This window comes from Lupinus angustifolius, chromosome LG15, assembly GCF_001865875.1.
Source record: "Lupinus angustifolius cultivar Tanjil chromosome LG15, LupAngTanjil_v1.0, whole genome shotgun sequence".
NCBI lineage: Eukaryota > Viridiplantae > Streptophyta > Magnoliopsida > Fabales > Fabaceae > Lupinus > Lupinus angustifolius.
In genome coordinates, this window is record NC_032023.1 from 7041885 (window position 1) to 7066069 (window position 24185).

Below are 24185 nucleotides of genomic sequence, written 5' to 3' on the forward strand. Positions count from 1 at the left end.
TTTATTGTCAATATTATGTGTTCATCTAGTAAGTGTCATGATGAGTTACAAGTTGTCAAATCAGATGAATTAGAACATTTGCTAGAGATTGACGAACTTATAACTGGTAAAGGAGAAAATCAGATTGGCACTTTGAAACGGGTTGGAGATACTCGTTGGAGCTCACATTTTTCTTCAATTTGTAGCTTGATAAATATGTATAATGCAACTTGTGTGGTCCTTCTCAAAATTATAGATAATGGATCAAGTTCTCTTAAACGTGTAGATGCAGATGTTGCTTATAATACTATGACATCATTTGAGTTCATATTGATTTTACACATGATGAAAGAGATTATGGGGATCACAGATTGCCTTTGTCAAGCTTTGCAGCTAAAGTCCCAAGATATAGTTAATGCCATGCAACTAGTTCGTACTACAAAAGAACTTATTCAAAAGTTGACAGATGGTGGTTGGCAAAGTTTATTGAAAACTGTTACATTATTTTGTGAGCAACATGACATTTATATTCCTGATTTTAATAACGCTTATATAGCACGTGAAGGGCGTGCTCGTCATCAAAAGGATCACATCACATTTGAGCATCATTATAGGGTGAACATATTTCTAACTACAATTGACAAGCAATTACAAGAGTTGAATCGCAGGTTCAGTGAGCAAACAATGGAGCTTTTAACTCTGAGCGCTAGTTTGGATCCTAAGGATGTTTATAAAACATTTAATATTGATAATATATGTATTCGTGTGCAAAATTTTTATCCTATGGATTTCAATGACCAGGAAAAGATTAACTTGAGATATCAACTTCAACATTTTATTCTTGATGCTGTTAGTCATTCAGATTTGAAGAACATCTCAACCATCTCTGAATTAAGTGCAGCTTTGACAAAAACAGGGAAGGTGAATGCATATTACTTACTTGATCGAGTTATCCGTCTTATCTTAACTCTTCCGGTTTCTACAGCTACTACAGAAAGATCATTTTCAGCAATGAAGATAATCAAAACAAGATTACGTAGTAAGATGGAAGATGAATTTCTTGCAGACAACATGGTGATTTACATTGAAAAGGAAATAGCTGAAACATTTACCTCTGATTCAATCATTGATGAGTTTAAGTCTTTAAAAGAACGAAGAGCGGCACTTTAAATTAATGTACATTTTTCTTTAACATTATTAGTTGTTAATTAATGTTACTGATAATTATTATGTTATTTTGAAACTTCAAAATAATTATATATGTTTTTTATATTTTATTATTACTGAATTAATTTTAATCGTAAATTATAATTAAATATTGTTGCCCCCTCTAGATTTTTAATCAAGATCCGCCACTGGCTGCTAGGTTTCCTTTTCTCCTTACTATTATATATAAACTAATCTAATATCTTATTTACTATTAAATAATAACTCTGTATCTTCTATTCTCTGAATTCATTATGATTATATTATTCAAATCTTAATTATATTTTAAACTAGTACACAATTTATTTAACTAACACTAAGCACATAAAAAAAATCATACAACAATCATTTCATAAAAGCTCAAAATTATACACACTAATCAACAATAACTCAATTTATTAATTATTATTTTTGGGTGTTACATTTCTCCCCTCCTTAAAGAAATTTTGTCCTCAAAATTTGAAGTTACCTGCTATTCAAAATAATTTTGGATACTTCAGTCTCATCTCCTTCTCAAGTTCTCAAGTAGCCTCTTCAGAAGTCAATCCTTCCCAAAGAACTTTTACCAAAGGAATTGTCTTACTCCTTAGAGTTTTGGTACTGTGATCTATAATCTGCAAGGGTTGGAGTGATATGTCAAATCATCTTTTAATTGTATTGATTCAACCTCAATGATGTGAGAAGAATCAGGAACATACTTTCTAAGTTGAGAGACATGAAAGACATTATGAAGGTTTGACAAATATGGAGGCAAAGCTATTTTATAAGCAATAATCACAACTTTTTTTAGAATTTGGAAGGGCCCAAGAAAACGAGGATTTATCTTTTTGACACGAATTGCTGCCTATCCTAGTGGTTGAGGTGACCCTAAGGAATACATTGTCTCCTTCCTGAAATTCTAGAGGTCTTCTTCTTTTATCAGCATAACTTTTTTGTCTACTTTGAGCAGCAAGCATCCTTTCTTTAATCAACTTAATCTTTCTTGTAGTCCCAAATACTAGATCTGGTCCTAAAAGGGCATTATCTCCTACCTCAAACCAACAAAGTGGGGACCTACACTTCCTTCCATAGAGGGCTTCATAGGGTGCCATCCCAATACTAGATTGGTAACTATTATTGTAGGCAAACTCTATTAAAGGTAAGTATCTATCCCAACTACCTCCCTCATCTAAAACACAAGCTCTAAGCATGTCTTCTAATGTTTGGACGATTCTCTCAGTTTGACCATCAGTTTAGGGATGATAAGTAGTCCTAAGGTTTAACTTAGTTCCAAAAGCCTCCTGAAAGGCCTTCCAAAATCTATAGGTAAATCTAGGATCTCTATCAGAAACAATGATGAGGGGTACACCATGGAGTCTGACTATCTCCTGGATATAGAGTTCTGCTAATTTTTCAAGTGAGAAAGTTGCTCAAATGGATAGGAAATATGATGTTTTGGTTAATCTATCAACGATCACCCAAATAGAATCATGCCTTGTTTGGGTTCAAGGTAAACCCATGACAAAGTCCATAGAAATATTATCCAAGATTTATACATAAAATTTGACAAGAGTCACCCACATGTTTCCATTTAATGTAGTGACTAGTTTCTCCTTGTAATAATTGTATTCCGACATGCTAGATCAATGACTTAAGCAGAACAAACCTAATATCACATGCACTTAAATTTCAAGTATGAACATATGAGTGCTAGTACCACTGCTTCAAGGGATAATCATTTTTTACTTTTTGTGCTTCTGAAATTGTCTTAGAATAAATACCCTTCTTCTATGTATGCTCATACAAGTGCAACATGTGTGGAGTCAACAACAGATAAGTCTCTAATATCTGTAATGATTTTCAAATATGATAGCTACTCATTTCAATATATCATATAAACTTAGACATGAGCATGCAAAAGTGTAGTTGATTGTTTTCAAGATTTGAACCTATGATCTTTAGGCTAGAAGATAAGTAACTTTATCGTTGCGCCGAGGCTTACTCTAACTAATGTTTATAAAGCTATTAGTTAATATCTAAATATCTTGCAATTTATAAATAATTCCCATCACACTGAAAATTGATTAATTGAAAAAACAGAACCTAATTTATCAGTTGGATAAAAGAAAAGAAGCTTCATAGCACAAAAAACAAGGTCATGACAAAAAAGGAAATGAATGCTTCATGCAGCAGTGATTGGCTATGGCAGGAAGATCACTTCAATTCCTCAATGATGCAATCCCCTCAATAAGGTTACTTCATTTAGTGTTCTTCTATCCCAACTACCTCCCTCATCTAAAACACAAGCTCTAAGTCTGTCTTCTAATGTTTGGGTGATTCTCTTAGTTTGACCATCAGTTTGGGGGTAATAAGTAGTGATAAGGTTTAACTTAGTTCCAAAATCCTCCTGAAAGGCCTTCCAAAATCTATAGGTAAATCTAGGATCTCTATCAGAAACAATGATGAGGGGTACACCATGGAGTCTGACTATCTCCTGGATATAGAGTTCTGCTAATTTTTCAAGTGAGAAAGTCGCTCAAATGGGTAGGAAATATGATGTTTTGGTTAATCTATCAATGATCACCCAAATGGAATCATGCCTTGTTTGGTTCGAGGAAAACCCATGACAAAGTCCATAGAAATATTATCTCATTTCCATTCATGTATTGCTAAAGGTTGAAGCAGTATTGTAGGCTTTTGGTGCTCTATTTTAAACTTTTGACAAACTAGACACTCTGCTATAAACTTAGTAACATCCCTTTTTATACCAGGCCACCAATATCTATCTCTCAAGTCTTGGTACATCTTAGTGGCACCAGGATGCACAATCAACATACCCTTATGAGCTTCCCCTAATATTTCCTCCCTTAGTATCCCCTCCTTAAGAACACATAATCGGCCATGAAACAAGATAAAACCTTCTGGACTCTTATAAAATCATGATTCATGTAGTTTATCCTTAAGTCCAAGATCTAACTCTTGTGCCAACTTCAGCTTAGTCAAAAGATGATTAGATATTTTCAATGTAGTCAGTCTCAATGTAAGAGCACCTAAGGTCACCTCAAGGTTTATATCTCTAAATTCTTCTACCAATGACAACTCACAAACCATCATATTAGACATATGTAAGGTCTTTCTACTCTAGGCATATGCCACAATATTCACCTTCTTGGGTGATATTTCAAATCAAAGTCATAATCGTTAAGAAATTTCATCCATCTCCTTTGTCTCATGTTTAGTTCTTTTTTGTCAAATAAGTATTTAAGGCTCTTATGGTCACTAGACTCCTCAAATTTCACTCCATACAATAATGTCTCCAAATCATTAAGGAGAAAACTACAACCACATGCTCCAAATCATGAGTAGGATAATTTCTCTCGTGAGGTCTAAGTTGCCTAGAATCATAAGCTATCACCTTTTTATTTTGCATAAGTACACATCCTAACCCATTTTTAGATGCGTCACTATAAACCTCAAAATCACCTAATGGGTCTGGAATTTCTAATATAGGAGTGTTGGTTAATCTTTTCTTAAGTTCAAAGAAACATTCTTCACACTCTTGGATCCATACAAAAGGTACTCCCTTACGAGTTAAACTAGTCAAAGGCAAAGCCAAAAGAGAGAATTTAGGAATGAATTTTCTATAGTAACCACCTAAACCCAGGAAGCTCCAAATCTCACTAACACTCTTGGGTTGTTCCCACTGTAACACTGCATCAATCTTATTTGGGTCTACCGACACACCCTCATGAGAAATTACATGTAACAAAAATTTCACCTCACTTCACCAAAACTCGCACTTTTCTGGCCTGACATATAACTGTTTCTCTCGCAAAATCTACAAGACTATCCTCAAGTGTTCCTCGTGTTGCTAATAGGTCCTTGAGTATATCAATATATCATCTATGAATACCACCACAAACTTATCTAAGAAAGGCCTAAATATTCTATTTATGTAATCCATGAAAACAACTGGTGCATTGGTCAACCCAAAAGGCATCACACGGTACTCATAGTGCCCATACCTAGTCCTAAAGGTAGTCTTATGTATATCCTCAGGTTTAATCTTAATTTGATGATACCCTGACCTCAAATCAACTTTTGAGAATACTAAAGCTCCTCTAAATTGATCTAGCCAATCATCTATCCTGGGAAGAGGGTACTTATTTATAATAGGTATCTTATTCAATTGTCTATAATCTATACACAATATCATACTCCCATTTTTTTCTTAACTAAGTGAACAAGTGCTCCCCAAGGTGAAAAACTAGTTCTAATGAATTTCTCAATTAATAATTCCTTGATTTGTCTCTCAAGTTCACTTAGCTCTAGAGAGGTCATCCTATATGGTGCTATGGATATGGGACCAGATACTGGAATTAAGTCTATTGATAACTCTACTTCCCTATCGGGTGGTAAGGTAGTAATTTCCTTAGGAATGACATCTGGAAACTCACTTGCTATTTTAGTATACATTATATCAATGGGGACCTCAGACTCTAAGGAAGCTAAGAGAATGTATCCTTGGGCTCCTTCAAGCAGACAATTCGTGAATTGAGTGGCATTTAAAAACGTGTGAAAGTTTGGAAGTGATTGGGAACACAAAGAAGGAAACTCAATCGTCTTAGTGGAACAATTCAGTACCACCTGGTTGGCAGACAACCATTCCATACCAAGAATAACATCAAGATCCTTTAAAGGCAAACATATTAAGTCAATAAAAACATCCTATCAAAAATAAAGATTGGGAATTTCAAACGAGCATAAGATGTAACAACGTTACCTTTTGTAGGGGTCGAGACAGTTAAATCCTAAGACAACTTAGTTACATGGATGTTTAACTCTTCCACATAACTTTGAGAAATGAAGGAGTGTGAAGCTCCAGAATCGAATAATACAATTAAAAGTTTTTCCTTAATTAAGCATGTACCTTGGATCAAATTATTTGACTCAGTAGCCTTCTCCCTACTAAGAGTGTAGACTCTCCCTATGGCTTGGGGTCTTTCGTTGGATTGATCCTTCATCTTTAACTGTATGCAGTCCCTTGCAGTGTGTCCACTATGAGTGCAACGGTAGCATTTTCCCTGTCCAAAAAGGCAAGGTCTTGCTCCATGAATCTTTCCACATTTCACACATATCTGATTATAAGATTCAACTTTCCATTGAGGTTGTATTCCTTTCCCAATATCAGGTCTAGGCTTGAAGTTCTTATGAAACCTTCCTCCATCATTTTCATTTTTCCGATCTTGCCATTTGTCTTGTCTTTCTATCTCCACTGCTTTTTGTGTTTGTTCTCCAATCAAGCATTTGTTCACCAATATAGAGTAGTCTCTGATTTCGAAAGCTCCCACTATATATTTGATGTTTGATTTCAATCCTTGTTCGAACTTTGTTGCCTTCCATTCCTCGTCGGGATGGTTCACTAGGCACCGAGAGAACTTTGAGTTCCTCAAACTTTGCTACATATTGACACACACTAACGTCTCCTTGCTTTAAGTACAAGAGCTCAGTTTCCTTTTCATTCCTTACATTCTGGGGGAAATACTTTCCCTAGAATGTTGATCGAAATACCTCCCATGTGATAATAGTCCTGAGTACATCAAGTCTCCCTCAAGCACTTCTCCACCAATGCCATGCCTCCCCTTAAGCATAAACACCGCAAAGTCAACCTTCTGTACATCACTACATCCCATCACCTGGTAGATCTTCTCTACATCTTGAATCCATCCCTCAGCAACGATCAGATTATACTCTCCTTTGAAAGATGGTGGAGCATGCTTCTTGAATTCAGCCAAACTCGCACATCCTTGATGGTTAACTCCTCTATTCACATTATTCTAGAGCTGTGTGAGGATATGATTAGTAGCAGCGGTAGTAGCTGCCTGTTCTGCTAATGTGTTGGCTATTTGCTGGAAGGTAATCATTAAAGGATCATCAATGGACTGGTCATTATTTTGGTCACTCCTTGAACTCTCTGGTCCTGCCATAGTTCTGCGTACAAAGCACAAAATATTGAGTTAGCTACTCTTAACATAATGTACTCAAGTATTTAGAATGTTTGGAAGACTAGAACAAACAAGGGAACACAATAAGAATCTATCAAGTTTCTAATGTCCAGTTTAGAAGTGATCGACTATTACTATAATTCGAGCTAAATCCAACTGCTCTGATACAAAACATGGAACACCTTAATTTGGATAATAATATACGAGCGGAAACATGTCAATAAATAAAGAATTCAATAGCATTAAACTTTCCTTGATGTATATGAATAACACCTCAAATATAAAAATGAAATAAAATATCATTAACTTAAATCCACATAATAAATTGGACTTCGTCTAAAGAGGATAAGATCAAAGTCTTAAAATACCCTCAAACAAATAAATGTCTCCATAAAACATACAAGATAAAATTAGCCAATAAAAATAAGCTATCATCTACAATAATGGCTTGTTTGCGGTTCTTCCGTCTGGTACTCAGTCATTTCTTAGAAGACCCTAGAAATGTCAAAAACCCAAGCATAGTGAGATAAAAATCTCAGTACACCATAATGACAAAACCTTTGAAAATATGACATTCCTAGCCGTAACAAGTACAAAAAATCTCCATAAGGAACAACAAAAGAGAAATGACAATATTTTCACTTAGTTTTATATTCTAGCTCATTACACATAACTAAAATATAAAAAACTGGAATATAAATAGGACACATCATAACGCTTCAATCAATTTGCATATAGAATTAATCGCCTCAAACTCCCAGTCCATGATTAAAAGTTTTGCACACGGCATGCCTGCTGGAGGTACCTGCCACTCACTCAATGCCCCGAGTTCCTAAGAATGTCTTACCCCGTTTCCGAGATAAGCCCGTCTTGATGCGACAAAGAATTAGATTGCTTGTGCCCAGGCCAGTCAATAGATCTAAATATCCCCTTCATCAGTTAACACAATTGGGTTATAGACCCTATTACAATAAACATAATTGGATCACAAATCCTAGTAATAATCAACAAAGAACATATTTGGATCCGATTATAAGTAAATAAAGATATAAACATCACATAAAAAATATAACATAATAAATAAGATATATTTAGTATTCATCATATAAAGAAAACTAGGAACAATATATAATTTCTTTCATAAAAGCTAATGTGAGAACATATGAAATGTACCTATCAGTATTATATACCTATATCATGATTATCTAAGCTAATCTTCATTTACTATAATAATATAGATACCAACAATTATTGATAATGACTTAAATATACTACTAATTCTGTTTGTGTTATAACTTATAACTCAATTCAATAATTTGAAACATTCCAAACAGGATGATCCGGTAGCAAAACAATAGAATTGTACAATAGGAATTTCACTATGGAATTAAGGGGACAAAACGTTGGCCTTATAAAGATTCATAAACCTAAATCTTAATTAATTTGACAATGGATACCTACATCTATTGATATAAAATAAACACAGTGTGAAGATAATTATATATAAAAATGCAGAAAAGGAAGTAATGGGTGTTTTATTTGCAATAATTGATTATAAAATTATATACAAGAAAATATGTAGTAAAACGAGAAAAAATCCATGAAGTATAAACTGTAAATAACATCTATCAATCTACCTTCAATTATTCCTTCTTCATGGAGTTTTTAGGGGTTGTAGTGTTACTTGATAATGAGTTTATGCATAAACCTTGTTCCTCTCCTTCCCTTCCTAATTTTCTTTTCCTTCTCTCGTGGCTACTAGGGTTTCCTTTTCTCCTTACTCTTATATATAAACTAATCTAATATCTTATTTACTATTAAATAATAACTTTATCTATTATATTCTCTTAATTGATTATGATTATATTATTCAAATCTTAAATATATTTTAAACTATTACACAATTTATTTAACTAACATTAAACACATAAAAAAATCATATAACAATCATTTTATAAAATCTCAAAATCATACACACTAATTAACAATAACTCAATTTGTTAATATTATTTTTGGGTGTTACACATTGAGCAAGGTCGAGTCATATCTTTGCTAAGGTGGAGATTCTTGTGTGAATTTCCTAATGAGCAAGATATTCGTTTATTTCAATAAAGGTGGAGATGTTGGGAATGTTTGAAATATGTTATTATATGAAGTCTCACATTGCCTAGTGTTAGAGTAGAGTAGAGTAGAGTATCAATGTTATATATTAGCATCAAATAGAAATACCTCTATGGGCACTTGGGCCCATGGGTGTGCTAGGACTTGTAATCCTTATTCTCTAATAATATATTGGTAGTCGCTCAGCGCTCCCGGGGATGTAGGCACAATTGGCCTAACCTCGTTACCATATTCTCTTGTTTCTTCTCTTCTATTTATTCTATGCGCTTTATTTGATTGCTTGTGGCCAACATTGCATAACGGTCGCTTCCGCTGCACCAACAAGTTCCAATATCAATCGCCCCCCAAGTTTCATTAGAGAATGTTATGATTTCTTGAAAATAAGGATGAAAATATTTATAGAATATCAAGACCTTGATATTTGAAACGCGATTGAAGACGAGCCTTATGAACTCTTCATTGTAATCCGTGGTGTGAGGGATACCAAACCAAAATCTACCTGGAATGTTGAGTATAAAAAGAAGGTGCAGTATGACCTTAAAGCAAAGAATATCCTCACTTCAGCCCTAGGAATTGATGAGTTCTTTAGGGTATCTAATTATAAGTCTGCAAAGGAGACGTGGGGACACTTAGAGGCTACACATGACGGGACTAAGGAAGTTAAATAGTTCAGACTCATTACTCTTTCCCAAGAGTATGTGATGTTCCGCATGAAAGAAGGAGAAAAGATATTTGATCTCCAAAAGCGGTTTACTCACCTTACAAACCACTTGATTGCACTTGAAAAAGTGCTGTCAAACAACAACCTAAACTAAAAAGTTATTAGGTCTCTAACATGAACTTGGCAACCGAAGGTGACAGCCATATTTGAAAAGAAAAGTCTTTCTAAAATGTCTCTGGCTGCACTTTATGGAAAGTTAAAGGGAACATGAGTTGGAGTTGAGCCAACTTGATCAACATGAAGAGAAAGAAAAGAAGAGTATGAATAATTCTCTAAAGGCAATGCAGATGCATGTGAAGCCTGAGAGGATGAGTCAAAAAAGATGATATGGAGGATATGAACATGCTTATAAAGAAGTTCAACAAGTTCCTCAAGAAGAAAAAAGGAGCAAAGGATGGACAAACAAGAAGATTCACTAAGAACAATGAGGCTTCTTCTTCAAATCAAACATTCAACTATTTTGAATTTAGAAAACTTGGTCATATGAAGATGAATTGCTCTACCTTGAAGAAGAATCTCTTCAAAGGGAAATCGGAAAAGAATAATGGAATATGTGCACACATAGCATGAGAGGACAATGACACGAGTTCAACTTCAGAACCAGAAAATGAAGAACAAGTCCATCTATCTCTAATGGCGTCTCATCATTCTAATGATGAGGAGGTTAATGAATCTGAATATTTAGATAAACCCTCTTTTTTTTTAAACTTAAAACTGCATTTCATGAATTGCATTGTGAATATGTCAAACTTTCTAAATTATTTTCAGAACAGAAAACTGAGTTAGACATATTCAAGAATAAACCATCTTCTTCTTCATGCATTACTCTTGAAAATTGAATTTCTACTTTGAGTCTAGAACTCAATAATCTAAACAAGAGTAGTAAAAATTTAGATAACATGTTGAAAATGCAGAGACGCTCCACTAACCGTAGAGGTATGAGTTTTTTGAAAATTTCTACATATATTAAAAATGCGATCTCTACAAAATTAATTTTTTAAAAACAAAGTATTCATATTCCTAAGATAAATAAGACTAATACATGGATACATAATCATCAACCATATGTACTTATTATAAGAACTCTAAGCATACATCAAATACTTGTATGATTAGAAAACATAATGTGCCCTTAGAACATTTTAAATGGGTAGAGAAAGATGCTAACCATCTAGAACCTAAATCAAATTGGATACCTATTATGGTATTTGGGTAGCGGCTACTCAAAACATATGATGGGTGACAAAGGAAAGTTCTATGTCTTTACTTTAGGGGACAAGGGCTTTTTTGCATATGGTGGCAATAACAAAGGAAAAATTCTTGGAGTTGGTAGAGTCGGGAAGTCACCTTCTACCACAATAGAAGGAGTTCTATATATCGAGGGACTCAAGCTTGTTGGGTCCCCCAGGGCTCTGTCACTCACCTAGAGGGGGGTGAATACGTGATACAGTACACAATTATCATCGTTCAATAAACAAAGAGAAAACACAAAATTATACATTGTTTAATCGATTATACACAGATTTAATCGATTAAACTGATCTGCTATTAATCAATTAACTAAACAACTTAATCGATTATTTAGTTCTTTTTCAGTGAAAACTGTTTTCTTTCGATCTCCAAGATTACCAAGATTCTACTAAACTTCTATGCACTTATTACAAACAGTTAAGAACAGTAAATGCACAATACAGAATATGCAATTAACACAAAATTATATGCATGTCAAGTTAAGTAAAACAAGTAATGCGGAAATGTAAAACATAAGGGAAAAGAAGAATGAGACACAACTTTTATTCTAGTTCGTTTGCGGGTCCACTTGCAAACTACATCCAAGCATCCCCTTCTGATCTTGAGAGATTTTTCTTCACTATGAAAAATCAATGTTCGTTACAAACACACTTCCAATACAAGATGCAAGATGCTACTTTTTTTATCTCTATGAACTTGACAACCTTGGTTTGACCTCTCACTATCGCCTACTAAGATCTCCTATCCTTTCGCGATTAGGCCATAGCTATGTATCACTCAATACCAAGACCTCTCTCGTGAAGACACACTTAACAACAGCTAGGATTTTTCCCAAACCTATTCTCCTTCTATGGTGATACAACACACCAAGAGAATATGTTAATGCCTTAGTCTAACAATTTTCTTCAAGTTATATGTGCACCTAATATGTGCAGATTTTACACTCTTCTCATAATCTAAGAACCCTTCTAAAAGATCTCACAATTATAGAAACAAAATGTGTGAGATGCAAGGTTTCTTTTTCAACAAAATATTTGACAATAAAGCTCAACGGGTATCTTGTAAAGATTCACCCTTTTCTTTTCTCAAAAGAACACTTTGAAATCTCTCTAAATATATGAAAGTTATAGCTTTAGATTCCCTGAACAATATGTGTAAACTCTTTATTTTGAATATGTGTTTTAACTCTATGAAAAGTTTTTCTCAATTCTTATGAAGTAATATGAAAAAATTGGATTAAAATACTCTTCTATTTTAAACTGCAGTTAATCAATTATACTTAACCTTAATCGATTAATGAGTTCTTCAAAATAATAGAAAACAAAAATAGTAACAACCCTTAATCGATTAACTCCTCATTTAATCAATTAACGGGTTCCCAAGAAATTAATGATTAATCGATTAACATATATGTTAATTGATTAATGGTTTTCTAAAAATATATTTCAATTATGAATGAACCTCCTACATGATTTATAAACTAATGATGCATGCCTTTGAATGATGTATGATTTAAAAACACTTTTTAAAAGCATTCAAAATATATGATCATGTATGTATGCATGTGCATGTAAATCATGTATGTGTGCATGTAAGTCTCATTTTAAATATGATTGATTTTAGCTTGTGAGACTTCTCCTCCCATTAAATGTTTAGCTGTAAATAATAAGGTTTCACTAGATCCTCAGAATGACTAAAATGTCAATTGTTCGATTCTTGATATTGATACTAGTTGAAAATATACCTTTGTAGTACCAAAAAAATTTAGTTTCTCATGTACATTAAAGGAGATTATTTTAATTAAAACTTGGAGAATCAAAAATTTTGGAAGGAAGTAAATTTTTGTCAAAACCTTAAGCATAAAAAAAATTGCAACTAATAAAGTAAAACATTAAAAAAACATGATCCCTTATATCTTCTGAATTTTCATTATAACAATAATTTTGTGGTAGATAATCTTCATTTATGTACTATTTCCTTCCCATCAATCCTCCAACAATATTTTTATGAGGCTATTATCACTTCCGGACTAAAAAGAGTCCCCACCTTATGGCCACTTCCAACCTCTCCCACCAAATCTCCCTCCCATTCCCCACAGCGTCTGTCCACTTCCGGCCACCAAGAACCACCGTCAGCATCCAGCCTCACCGTCCACTCAATCCACCGAGACCCCGGAACCTGGCCGTAAAATCCGTAACCAAAAATCGCTTCAAGTGGTCCATTCAGTTTAGCTTAGTGGAGCAGAGTCCAAAAAAATCAAAATTTGATATACAACAACTCGTGCCTTTTCTCTACGAGGACCTTCCACATCTCTTCGACGATAAGGGGATTGATAAAACAGCGTACGATGAACGTGTCTTCTTTCGAGACCCAATCACTAAACATGACAGTTTGAGTGGTTATCTCTTTAACATTGTCCTTCTCAAGACACTATTCACGCCTCAGTTTAAGTTGCATTGGGCCAAACCGGTTTGTTTCTTTCTCTGTTTTTATGCTCTTATATAAATTTATTTCATTGAATCATTTGTCTCATTCAACGGTCTTGATACCCAAAAACCAGTGTTGTGGTTGCATTTTCTTGTTCCTTATTCTTATCATTAGATCAGGAATGTTCAATACAATTAGTAGATGACTGGCTCGATTGTTGTGCGTGTATAGTAGGGGTGGAAATGAGTAGAGTGGAACTAGGTTTAGCTCAGCTTAACTCGTTAAAGATTAGCTCGAGTCGAGCTTCGAGTCTAATTCAACCTGAACTGTTTTTTGTAGGTCAATCAACTCAATTAACTTCACCAACTTTTCAAGCAAGTTAATAAGCTCAAATTTATGTTGGTCAATAGCTCGTGTTAGTATCATTGATGTACACACAAAGTTGATTTGTATGAAATTTTAATATATATATATAATATTGTATTCATATATTAATATAAAAATATATTTATATAGTTGTAAAATATTTTAAAATAAGTATGTATTCAACTTATGAATTTGACGTGTTGAATTGTACTTGGTTAACGTTTGCCTTATTTATTTAATGAACTCAATTTTTAGCTCAATTTTAACTCGTTTGGTTTATGAATGTAGAGTTAATTTTGTTAATTCTTGTCAGCCTCAGCCTATAGAAATGGTTTTATTGACGAAAGCAAAATCCACTTCAGTAACGTGTATGCTTCAATAGGAATTAGTCTTTGGATATCGAATTTGGTACACCTGCACATCCAAAAAATCCATAAGCTATAAATCTTACATACTTCAATGTATTAGATCTTTTGTAATGTGTTTCTCACCCCTATGTATAGTATCCCTTATTTACTTAACTTATTATACCACTGTTATAAAAGTGAATCAAAACAATCAAATATTGTATAATGTAAAAGAAAGAATCGAGGAGAGAAAAAGAGAGAAGATAGTATTTACATTTCACTTCAAAGTGTATTTTATAATGCAAGATGATTCCTATTTATAAGGTACAAGCTAACCATATTAGAGGCCTCACATAATGTGTCATAAAGAAAAAGAACCAATGGCAATAATTTGAAGTGAACTTTTACTTCACGGAGATCCACATTTTGCAAGATGTTTTATAACACTCCCTTTGGACTATACAAATAATATGCCTCATTAGGACATGAAAAGGAAAGTACTGCACATTATTCTTTTAATGTCTTTTATTCGGGAGCACATCTTTTATATGCCATGAGCTTGTGATTCCCCTTTTTTATTCACACTTGACCGAACCCCTCTTCTCTCACATGCTCTGCTGGGTAGAATGGCTGATTCTGATTCGCTTCCTCCCACATTCCTCTCTCAGAAACTGTTTTCTTGTTATGATCACAGTCTCACAGATATCTTTTTTTGTAAATTGTGATTATTATGATTAGGCATTAATGGGAAATGATTGGTGTCTAGTTACAAATATAGCGCATGTATATAAAATATATATCTTTCTGTATTTGTATATAGAATAGTATAAAATCTGTCTTATATCCGTGCTTACTAGCATTTTATTCTATACCTTGTTTACTGAATTGGACTGATTGAATTGCTATAGACAGGACCATATGAGATAACTACAAGATGGACCATGGTTATGAAATTCAGGCTACTTCCCTGGAAACCCGCATTGGTCTTTACAGGAATCTCCGTTATGGGCGTTAACCCAGAAAATGGCAAGTTCTGTAGCCATGTGGTAGGTTTCAACTTTCATAAACTAGTGCTATCAAATAGGACACTAGCAATGATTTGAATTATGCACCACATCACCTAATGGGCCGCAATATTGTGGTTGCGGTGATTGTTGCAACTGCAATTGCGGTGTGACTCCAAATCATAGTGATATGGCCGCATCGTGCCGCACCGCAACCGCATTGGACTGCAGCAAGCTGCATCGGACTACATCCATTGGATTCAAAAATATTTTTTTAATCACAAAATAATTCACACTGCAACAACCACAATCCGCATTGCAACGGCCACAATCCACATCGCAACGGCCACAATTATCGCAATCGTAGTAACCATAACCATTACTGCAACCACGACCACAATCGCACTTTAAAACACTAGATACTAGGGATGAATATATACTATGCTGTCAAGTGATGAAATTTGAATAGAGAGACTGAGAGAAATGTTGCTAGTTTCACATTAATATTTAATTTCTCGTTCGTCAATTCCCTAGGACTTTTGGGATTCAATACAGAAGAATGACTATTTTTCTTTGGAAGGTTTGTTGGAGGTAATCAAACAGGTACTGTTCTATTTCACTCTTTCTTTCTTTATGGTACATTCCTATTTCACTCTTTATACATGCCTTGGACATTAATTCTCTCAAATTTTTCCTAAGTCTATTCTAACTCGGGAGGTTTGATCACTCTGCAGTTGAGGATTTATAAGACTCCGGAATTGGAATCACCCAAGTATCAAATATTGAAAAGGACAGCAAATTATGAGGTGTATCTCGTCATTGATTAGCATAATGTTTTTGCATTGATATATTACACATTATCTCTAACACATTAATCTTTAAAAGGATTGCATTGATGTTTATATGAAAAGGTAAACTTAATCTTTTGTGATTACAGGCTGTTAACATGAATATTATATCTATGAGGACTTGGGTTAAATTTTTATAATCATTATGTTTTTTAATGATATATCAGGTTAGACAGTATGATCCATTCATAGTAGTAGAAACAAATGGAGACAAGCTTTCAGGGTCTACTGGATTTAATGATGTTGCTGGGTTAGTCGTTATATATCAAATAAAACTGTCATTAGTTCTTAGACTCTTAAGATGATCCATACTTGCTAATCTTTCCCCTTACACAGATATATATTTGGAAAGAATTCGACAACAGAGAAGATACCAATGACTACTCCGGTCTTCACTGAAGCTATTGATACTGAATTGTCGAAAGTGTCAATCCAAATAGTTCTTCCATCAGACAAAGAAAGAGAAAGGTATATCTCCTGATTCTTGCAGGAATGTTAAGATTTAAAAATTGCAAGAACTTATATATTATAAGATGCATAACTTAACTTGTAGGGTCTTACTATAATGCCTATATTTGAACTTAAAGATCTGTATTTACTATTTAAACTTATAATCAGTTTACCAGATCCTAAACAAGAAACAGTCAGCTTAAGAAAGGTAGAAGGAGGTATTGCTGCAGTAGCAAAGTTTAGTGGAAAACCCGCAGATGATATTGTTCGAGAAAAGGAGAAAACCCTGCGCTCCAATATCATTAAAGATGGTCTTAAACCTCAGATAGGTTGTTTGTTTGCACGGTACAATGATCCAGGTCGAACATGGAGCTTTATAATGGTATGGTACAAAACCTGCTTGAATGCTGTCAATTGATTCCTTACTTGCATTGTGCTTGATCAACTATATATCTATAACTAAAGTCAGAATGTAGATACTTGATGTGTGCTTTAGAAAATTTCCATGTTCGTGTAGATTAGATTCAAGAATAATAACAAATAAGGCTGGGAAAATTTCTCAGATAACCTTACTTTCAGAGAGGGTTGACCTTGTATTCTATCTCTATGTAATATAGATATAATGAATAAAGACCTATTTTGGTGCATCAAAAATTTTAGGTTTACCAATTTCGTCACTGAAAATTTGAAAACCCCAAAATGGTCTCCAAGATATTAAATACGGGTCAAATTTATCCTTTTTAGCATTTTTATGACTTCTGACGGGAACTATTTTGGCTTAGATTCGTGATCTTTGAGTATTAGTTTGGATTATTATTTTTTTGGTGGTCAAATTGGTACACGTGAAAATTTTGAAGGACCAAAACAAATATTCACTCAGATATAATACGTAGGATTCCCCTATGGTTTATGATGAGCTGAATAGCATGAGATACTCTTATTTTTGTTAGTCATGCTGCAACCAGCTTATCTCAAAAATCTGTTTATTACTTTATAATTTTCAGTTTAAGATGACAAACATAAACTAGTTGGTATTTGGGGGAAATCAGAATAACATTAAAGCTTTATACACACATAATAATAATGCAATTGAAGGTCCATTATCTTTTAGTTTTTCTGCCATATGCATTATTCATAGCTTAAAATGGTCTGATGCTAGTTTCCTTTATTTCTTTAGTAGTTCTTTTTTTACTACCAAAGGTATCTATATCCTATGGGTAAGGAACTAATTCCTTTCGGGTTGTGTGGTTGCCCCTCTCAACAAGTGTCACTCCAAGGAATCGAACCATTAACCTTTTGGTCTTTCTGGGGATCTAGCAGGGCCATATACCACTAGACCAACACATGTTTTGTATTTCTTTTGTAGTTTAGTTCCATGTGAACACCAATCCTTTCCAAATTTTATTTCCCCCCACTGAAGATATGGGTTTTAATTCTTTTTCCTCATCACCTGTCTGCTGCACCTGCATTTAAGTCTTTCTATTCTAATGCAACTGACAGAATGTATTTAGCAATTATCTAACTGCTGCTTTTGAAAGTTCCTTAGTTTGATATATGACATCTTAACAACTGACTTTTGCTTTATTTATTTTTGGGTTTATGGCATGGAAGAGGAATGAAGTTCTCATATGGCTAGATGACTTCTCATTGGATTAGGCATCAATGCAGTAGTCATGGTTGCTTTTTATCATCACTCTCAGCAAAAATTTCAATGTTAATGTCATTCAAAGAGTGACTGATGTTTGGAACCAAATATAGGCATACACACTACATATTGAGTTAAGCACTTAAATAGGAATGAATATGGTACATCTTCATTAGTACTCATCAAGTTATAAAAGTATAGTAAGTATACAGTAAGCATTTTCTGGTTTGTCCATGGTGGTTCTGCAATTTATGCATGACACTGTTCTAGGAAAAGGTTTGGCATTTATGATAATAACATTCAAATCGTGAATGTCTGTCTTACAGATTCCATATATGAGGCGTGCTATAATGCTCATTTTTTAAAAGCATGTGCTTTAATTTGAACATTTCTATTGTTCCTCCACCCAAATTCTGAATAACTAGTTTGTGTGAGCTAGGTTATGAATGGGTAAAGGCCTCATCTCAACCTAGCATTGCTTGATCTAATGGAGCTCATGAATGGCGAGACAAAGCATGGCTAAAGGCAATAGCCACTTGCCTTCTCAAACTTTTGTTTGCGAGTTGAGTTTTGGAGAGAAAATAATGAAAAGGAAAATTCTGAGAGTCATGAAATATACCGTTAAGATGACTCCAAAGCTTTCACTCTCCATTCATTCTCCTCCAAAATTCAACTCGCAAACATAGCTGGGTTTGTTTGTGATATGAGTTCTGAAGGGGAAGCTAAGAAAAATGGAAACTTCAGAGTTATCTCTCAAGTGTATTTTATGGCTCTGAAGTCTTTCTTTTTCCTCGCCCACTCGCGAAAATATTGTGAGTAAACATTTTTGGCATTGCAAAAGTTAAAAGTTTGATCCCTAACATGTGTGAATCAAAGAATTTTGGCCTCCCTTCTTCATTCTTCTGTTTTATGCTTGCTTTTATTCTTCAATTATCGACCACTTCCAACTATACTTGACCATCTTGACCACTTCTAACTATACTTGACCATCTTGACCACTTCCAACTATACTTGACCACTTCCAACTATACTTGACCATCTTAACCTTTTTTTACTAACTCTGTGACGTTTAGTTTGAGAGGGTTGGTAGGCTGGAGTCTAATTCTTTTTCTTTTGAAATGGTGGTGTAATTTGTAAGCATGAGTGAACAACTCGTTTATTCAGTTAGAGGAAAACATTCTAAACAAAGAACAATTACATGGCAACAATCCTAGACCAAGAGGCACCTCTGATATCAGTGGCTAGCGCCAAAGACATGAATGCCTTAAGTTGTACCGTGACCTTTCTTGGACATGATATGAAGACATGCATTAGAATCCTTATACACATGCTTAATACCGACATAGTCATAGACTGAGTTTTATTAATTAATATTCATAACTGATATGGTTGTTTGTAGATTTAGGAATTCTATCAAGAACTTGAAAATAAAAAGGAAATAAGGAGTAGAGATTGAAGAATGAATCTGAACTTCTTATTAGAATCAATTTGAATGAATGAATGAAAAGATTACAAGAAGAATTCTTTTAGAAAATTTGAGATAGATTGGTAACTTGTACTACAAGTTACTTATACAAGTTCCTTCTTAGTAACTAACTTTTCCACCAAATTAACTAACAACTATCTACTTCCAATTACAGAAGTGTCCTTAACATATCCCTCCCCATAGACATTTCTTGACCTCAAGAATGGAAAATAGGAAACTTTTTACACAAATCGTAATAAAACGCCCAAGTAGCATCTTCAGAAAGTTGGTGCTTCCATTGAACCAAAACCTTGGTGACAACTTTTCCTCCCGTCTTCATAGTCATCCTATCCAATATTGTTTCTGGCTCCTTAGGATCAGTGGCATCATCAACTTGAGTAGGCATGGATGAAAAAATAGGAACTTGACCAACATGTTTCTTCAATTGTGATACATGAAAGACATCATGCTCAATACTAAAAATGGACCAAAGTATTTTGGGTGCCAACTTCTCATTCCCCTTCCGGCCACAAAAATTTGTCTATAAGAGTGAAGCTTCACATAAACTAGATCCCCTACAAGGAATTGTCTATCACTCCTATGCTTGTCAGTTATCTGTTTCATCCTGTTTTGAGCCCTCATTAGATGGAACTTGAGCACCTTAAGCATCTCCTCTCTTTTTGCCAAACTCATATCCATCAACTGCACCTTAGATTCACTAGGTAGGTAGGGAAGATATGCAGGGGTAGCTGTCCATAAACTACCTCATATGGTGTGGCATTGATGGAAATATGATAGGTAGTATTATACCACCATTCAGCTAGAGGCAATCACTTAGACCAATGGTGAGGAGAGTCAGTACACATACACCTCAAATAAGTTTCAAGGCATCTATTCACTACCTCTAATTGCCCATATGTTTGAGGATGGTAAGCAGTAGATAAATTGAGCTGAACTCCTTGGAATGCCATGAATTCCTTCCAAAATTGACTTATAAAGATTGGATCTCTATCACTAGTGATGGAATCAGGAAAACCATGTAACTTGAAGACATTGTCCAAGTAAGATTGAGCCACAGTCCCAACAGTGTAAGGATGTGCCAAGTTCATGAAATGAGCAGCCTTGCTAAGTCTATCAGCTACCACAAATATAACATGCTTACCTTGAGAGTTAGGGAGTCCTTCCATGAAGTCCATAGTGATATGTTGTCATACATGACCAGGAATTGGTAGGGGCTGCAACAAACCTGGGGAAGCGGCAGTATCATACTTGCATCTCTGGCATTCTGAACACTGTTGAATGAATTGTTTGATGTCTTTATTCTTTCCCTTCCAATGTATCACTACCTTGATTCTTTTAGTAGTAGCATTTCTACTAGAGTGCCCTATTGCTGCCGAATTGTGAAACCACTTCAACAATTCCTGTCTAAGAGAAGAGTCTTGCCCGACTACTATCCTCCCTTTTCTTCTTAATTCACCCCTGAGCCAAGTGTGATGTTTGTGCAAACTTGGGTCTGGTTGCAACTGAGTTATGATCCTAACAAGGCCTGGATCATAAGATGAAGTAGTCTTGATCCTATCCATATTATCAAAATGTAGATTATGAACCACCAAAGCCAAACATTCTACTTCTTCCCTTCTAAACAAAGCATCAACAGCTACATTATCTCTACCTTGCTTGAATTCTATGGAAAAATCGAATTCCATCTATTTGGCTAACCATTTCTGTTGAAATGCAGTGGTAAGTCTCTGGTCCAACATATATTTCAGGCTTCTGTGATCTGTTCTAATGAGAAAATGCTTGTTCAAGAGGTAGTGTCTCCACTTTTGTACTGCAAACACCACTGCTACTAACTCCTTCTCATAAGTTGACAATGCTATTTGTTGTTGATTCAACACCCTGCTGATGAAAGCAATTGGATGGTGTTGTTGCATTAGAACAACTCCAATTTCATGGCCTGAAGCATCCGCCTCAATCACAAACTCTTGAGCAAAGTCACGTAAGGCCAACATTGGTGCTTGTGATAATAATTGTTTTAGCTGAAAGAATGAAGATTTAGCTTCCTTAGACCACCTGAACTCATCCTTCTTGAGCATATTAGTCAATGACCTAGCTACTACACCATATTTTTTTACAAACCTTCTATAATATTTAGCTAAACCCAAGAATCCTCTTAATTGTTTGGTAGATGAAAGTATAGGCCACTGTTGAACATCTTGAACCTTAACATGATCAGTTGCTACCCCTTCTGTTGAAATGAAATGGCCTAAGTACTCAACTCTCTGTACCCCAAAATAGCATTTGGATTATTTGGCAAACAAGCTGTTCTTCCTCATTACATTCAAAACTTTTCTAAATGGATTAAATGATGCTCCAAGTTTTGACTATAATGAGGATGTCATCAAAGAATACCAGGAGAAACTTCCTCAAAAACTCTTGAAAGACAAAGTTCATTAATCCCTGAAATGTTGCAGGGGAATTTGTGAGGCCAAAAGGCATGACCAAGTACTCAAAATGCCTACTATGTGTCCTGAAAGTTGTTTTAGGAATGTCTGTGAGATTCATCCTCACTTGGTGATACCCTGTTCTTAAGTCAATCTTAGAAAAGATAGTAGAGCCATACAACTCATCCATTAAGTCATCCACCAAGGGAATGGGGAACCTGTCCTTGATAGTACCCTTATTCAGCTCCCTGTAATCAACACACAAACTCCAAGATCTATCCTTCTTGCCTACCAAAATCACAAGGCTTACATAAGGGCTGTTACTATATTGAACCACCTCTGACTGCAATAACTCCTGAACTAGTTTATCAATTATATCCTTCTTTTGTTTAGCATACCTATAAGGCCTTCTATTCACTAGGTCACAAGCATGCATCAAAGGAATTTTGTGGTCATGCCCTTCCCTTGGAGGTGGTAACTGTGTTGGAGTAGAAAAGACATCCACATACTTGCCCAATAGCTGCTCAATAGGACCCTGAACCTGATCTTGAGATGCATGAGTAGTTAAGGATTGTAACAAATATCCCTCTCCTACAACTGCTTGTATCATTGATAGTATCATACCCTTATCTAACAACTTCTCTACACTGTGATCCTTTACAATTTTATACCCCATCTATGTTGCTCCTCTAAGGACATGCCTTCTGCCTTGAACTGAGAACTCCATCCTTAGTTGATCAAAATTCCAAGTGATGTCTCCTAATGTTACAAGCCATTCCACTCCCAAAACCACATCACAACACCCTAGTGGAATAAGCAACACATCATATGTGAATGTAGTATTTTGGATAATCCAACTAAAGCTCTTGACCACAGATGAAATATTCACCTTTGTCCCATCCGCTACACTGACCATAAGAGGCTACAATTCATCAATCTTGCACCCCAACTGTTTGGCTCTATCAATGTCCAAGAAGTTATGTGTGCTACCATTATCAATCAAGATGTGCAACGTTCTCTTTTGGTACCTCCCAGTGACACACATGGTTCTAAAATTAGCTACCCCTGTTAAAGCATTCACTGAAATCTGAGGCTCCTCCTGATGCACACAGGTCTCATCATGTAGTGACTCTAACACCTGTACTTCACCCTCTTCATCTTCTTCCACTTCCAAGAGATGAATTTGCAACTTCTTGTGGGTCAACCCATGTTCTACTGAATAAGGTTCATCACAAAAGTAGCGCAATCCCTTGGCCCTTCTTTCATTCATGAAGGCATGTGACAAGTTCCTAGCCAATCTTGCTTTGGTTTTAACTTGTTCTGTGTCACTAGAGCTTGGCTAATATAGTTTCTTCAGAGTTTGTGCATTCTTGAAGGTTGGTAGCTGCCTGCTTTTCAAGGAAAGACTCACTTGGGCATTGCTATTATTAGAAGAGTCATACAGTTTTCCCAATGTGAAAGCCTTCCTTACTGATTGGGGTTGGAACATCTGCACCATCATCTGGATATCATTCCTTAAACCTCCCAAAAAGCAACTGAATGTGTAATCTGTAGGAAGGTCCAATCTAGTAATAATGGCATCAAACTCCTCATGATACTCCCCAATAGTCCCTTTTTGCTTCAGTTTCATCAATTCTGCCATAGAATCATCACAAACCTCACCAAATCTCTCTATCAATACCTTCACATACTCTCCCCACCCAGGCAGATTGTTCCATAAAGATTTGACATAGGCATGGTACCATTTCAAAGCTTTTCCTTCAAAGTGCATAATTGCCAATTTTACCTTTACCTCCTCCAGTGTATCATCAATCAAGAAAACAGTTTCAAACTGATACACCCACTCCTTCACGTTGTCACCATTGAATTTGGGGAAGTCAATTCTTGATAATCTTGTGTGGCCCGAGTAGTGACAAGATTTGTCTTC

At 35.1% G+C, this 24185-nt stretch overlaps 2 protein-coding genes across 3 annotated transcripts; both read left to right on the forward strand.

The window, feature by feature from the left end:
- Positions 16-1149, forward strand: LOC109327678. Its single transcript, XM_019560844.1, has one exon. It carries the CDS (start codon positions 16-18, stop codon positions 1147-1149), a length of 1134 nt encoding a protein of 377 aa, XP_019416389.1.
- LOC109328659 lies at positions 13233-18712 on the forward strand. Of its 2 annotated transcripts, XM_019562229.1 has the most exons (9): positions 13233-13418; positions 13461-13731; positions 15311-15448; positions 15941-16009; positions 16141-16212; positions 16422-16504; positions 16591-16722; positions 16873-17086; positions 18316-18712. In XM_019562229.1, the coding sequence occupies exons 1-9, from the start codon at positions 13312-13314 to the stop codon at positions 18358-18360; spliced, it is 1131 nt and encodes a 376-aa protein (XP_019417774.1). In that variant the 5' UTR covers positions 13233-13311; the 3' UTR covers positions 18361-18712. The 2 variants fall into 2 exon arrangements, with proteins under 2 accessions (XP_019417774.1, XP_019417773.1); XM_019562228.1 differs by having other exon boundaries at positions 13233-13731.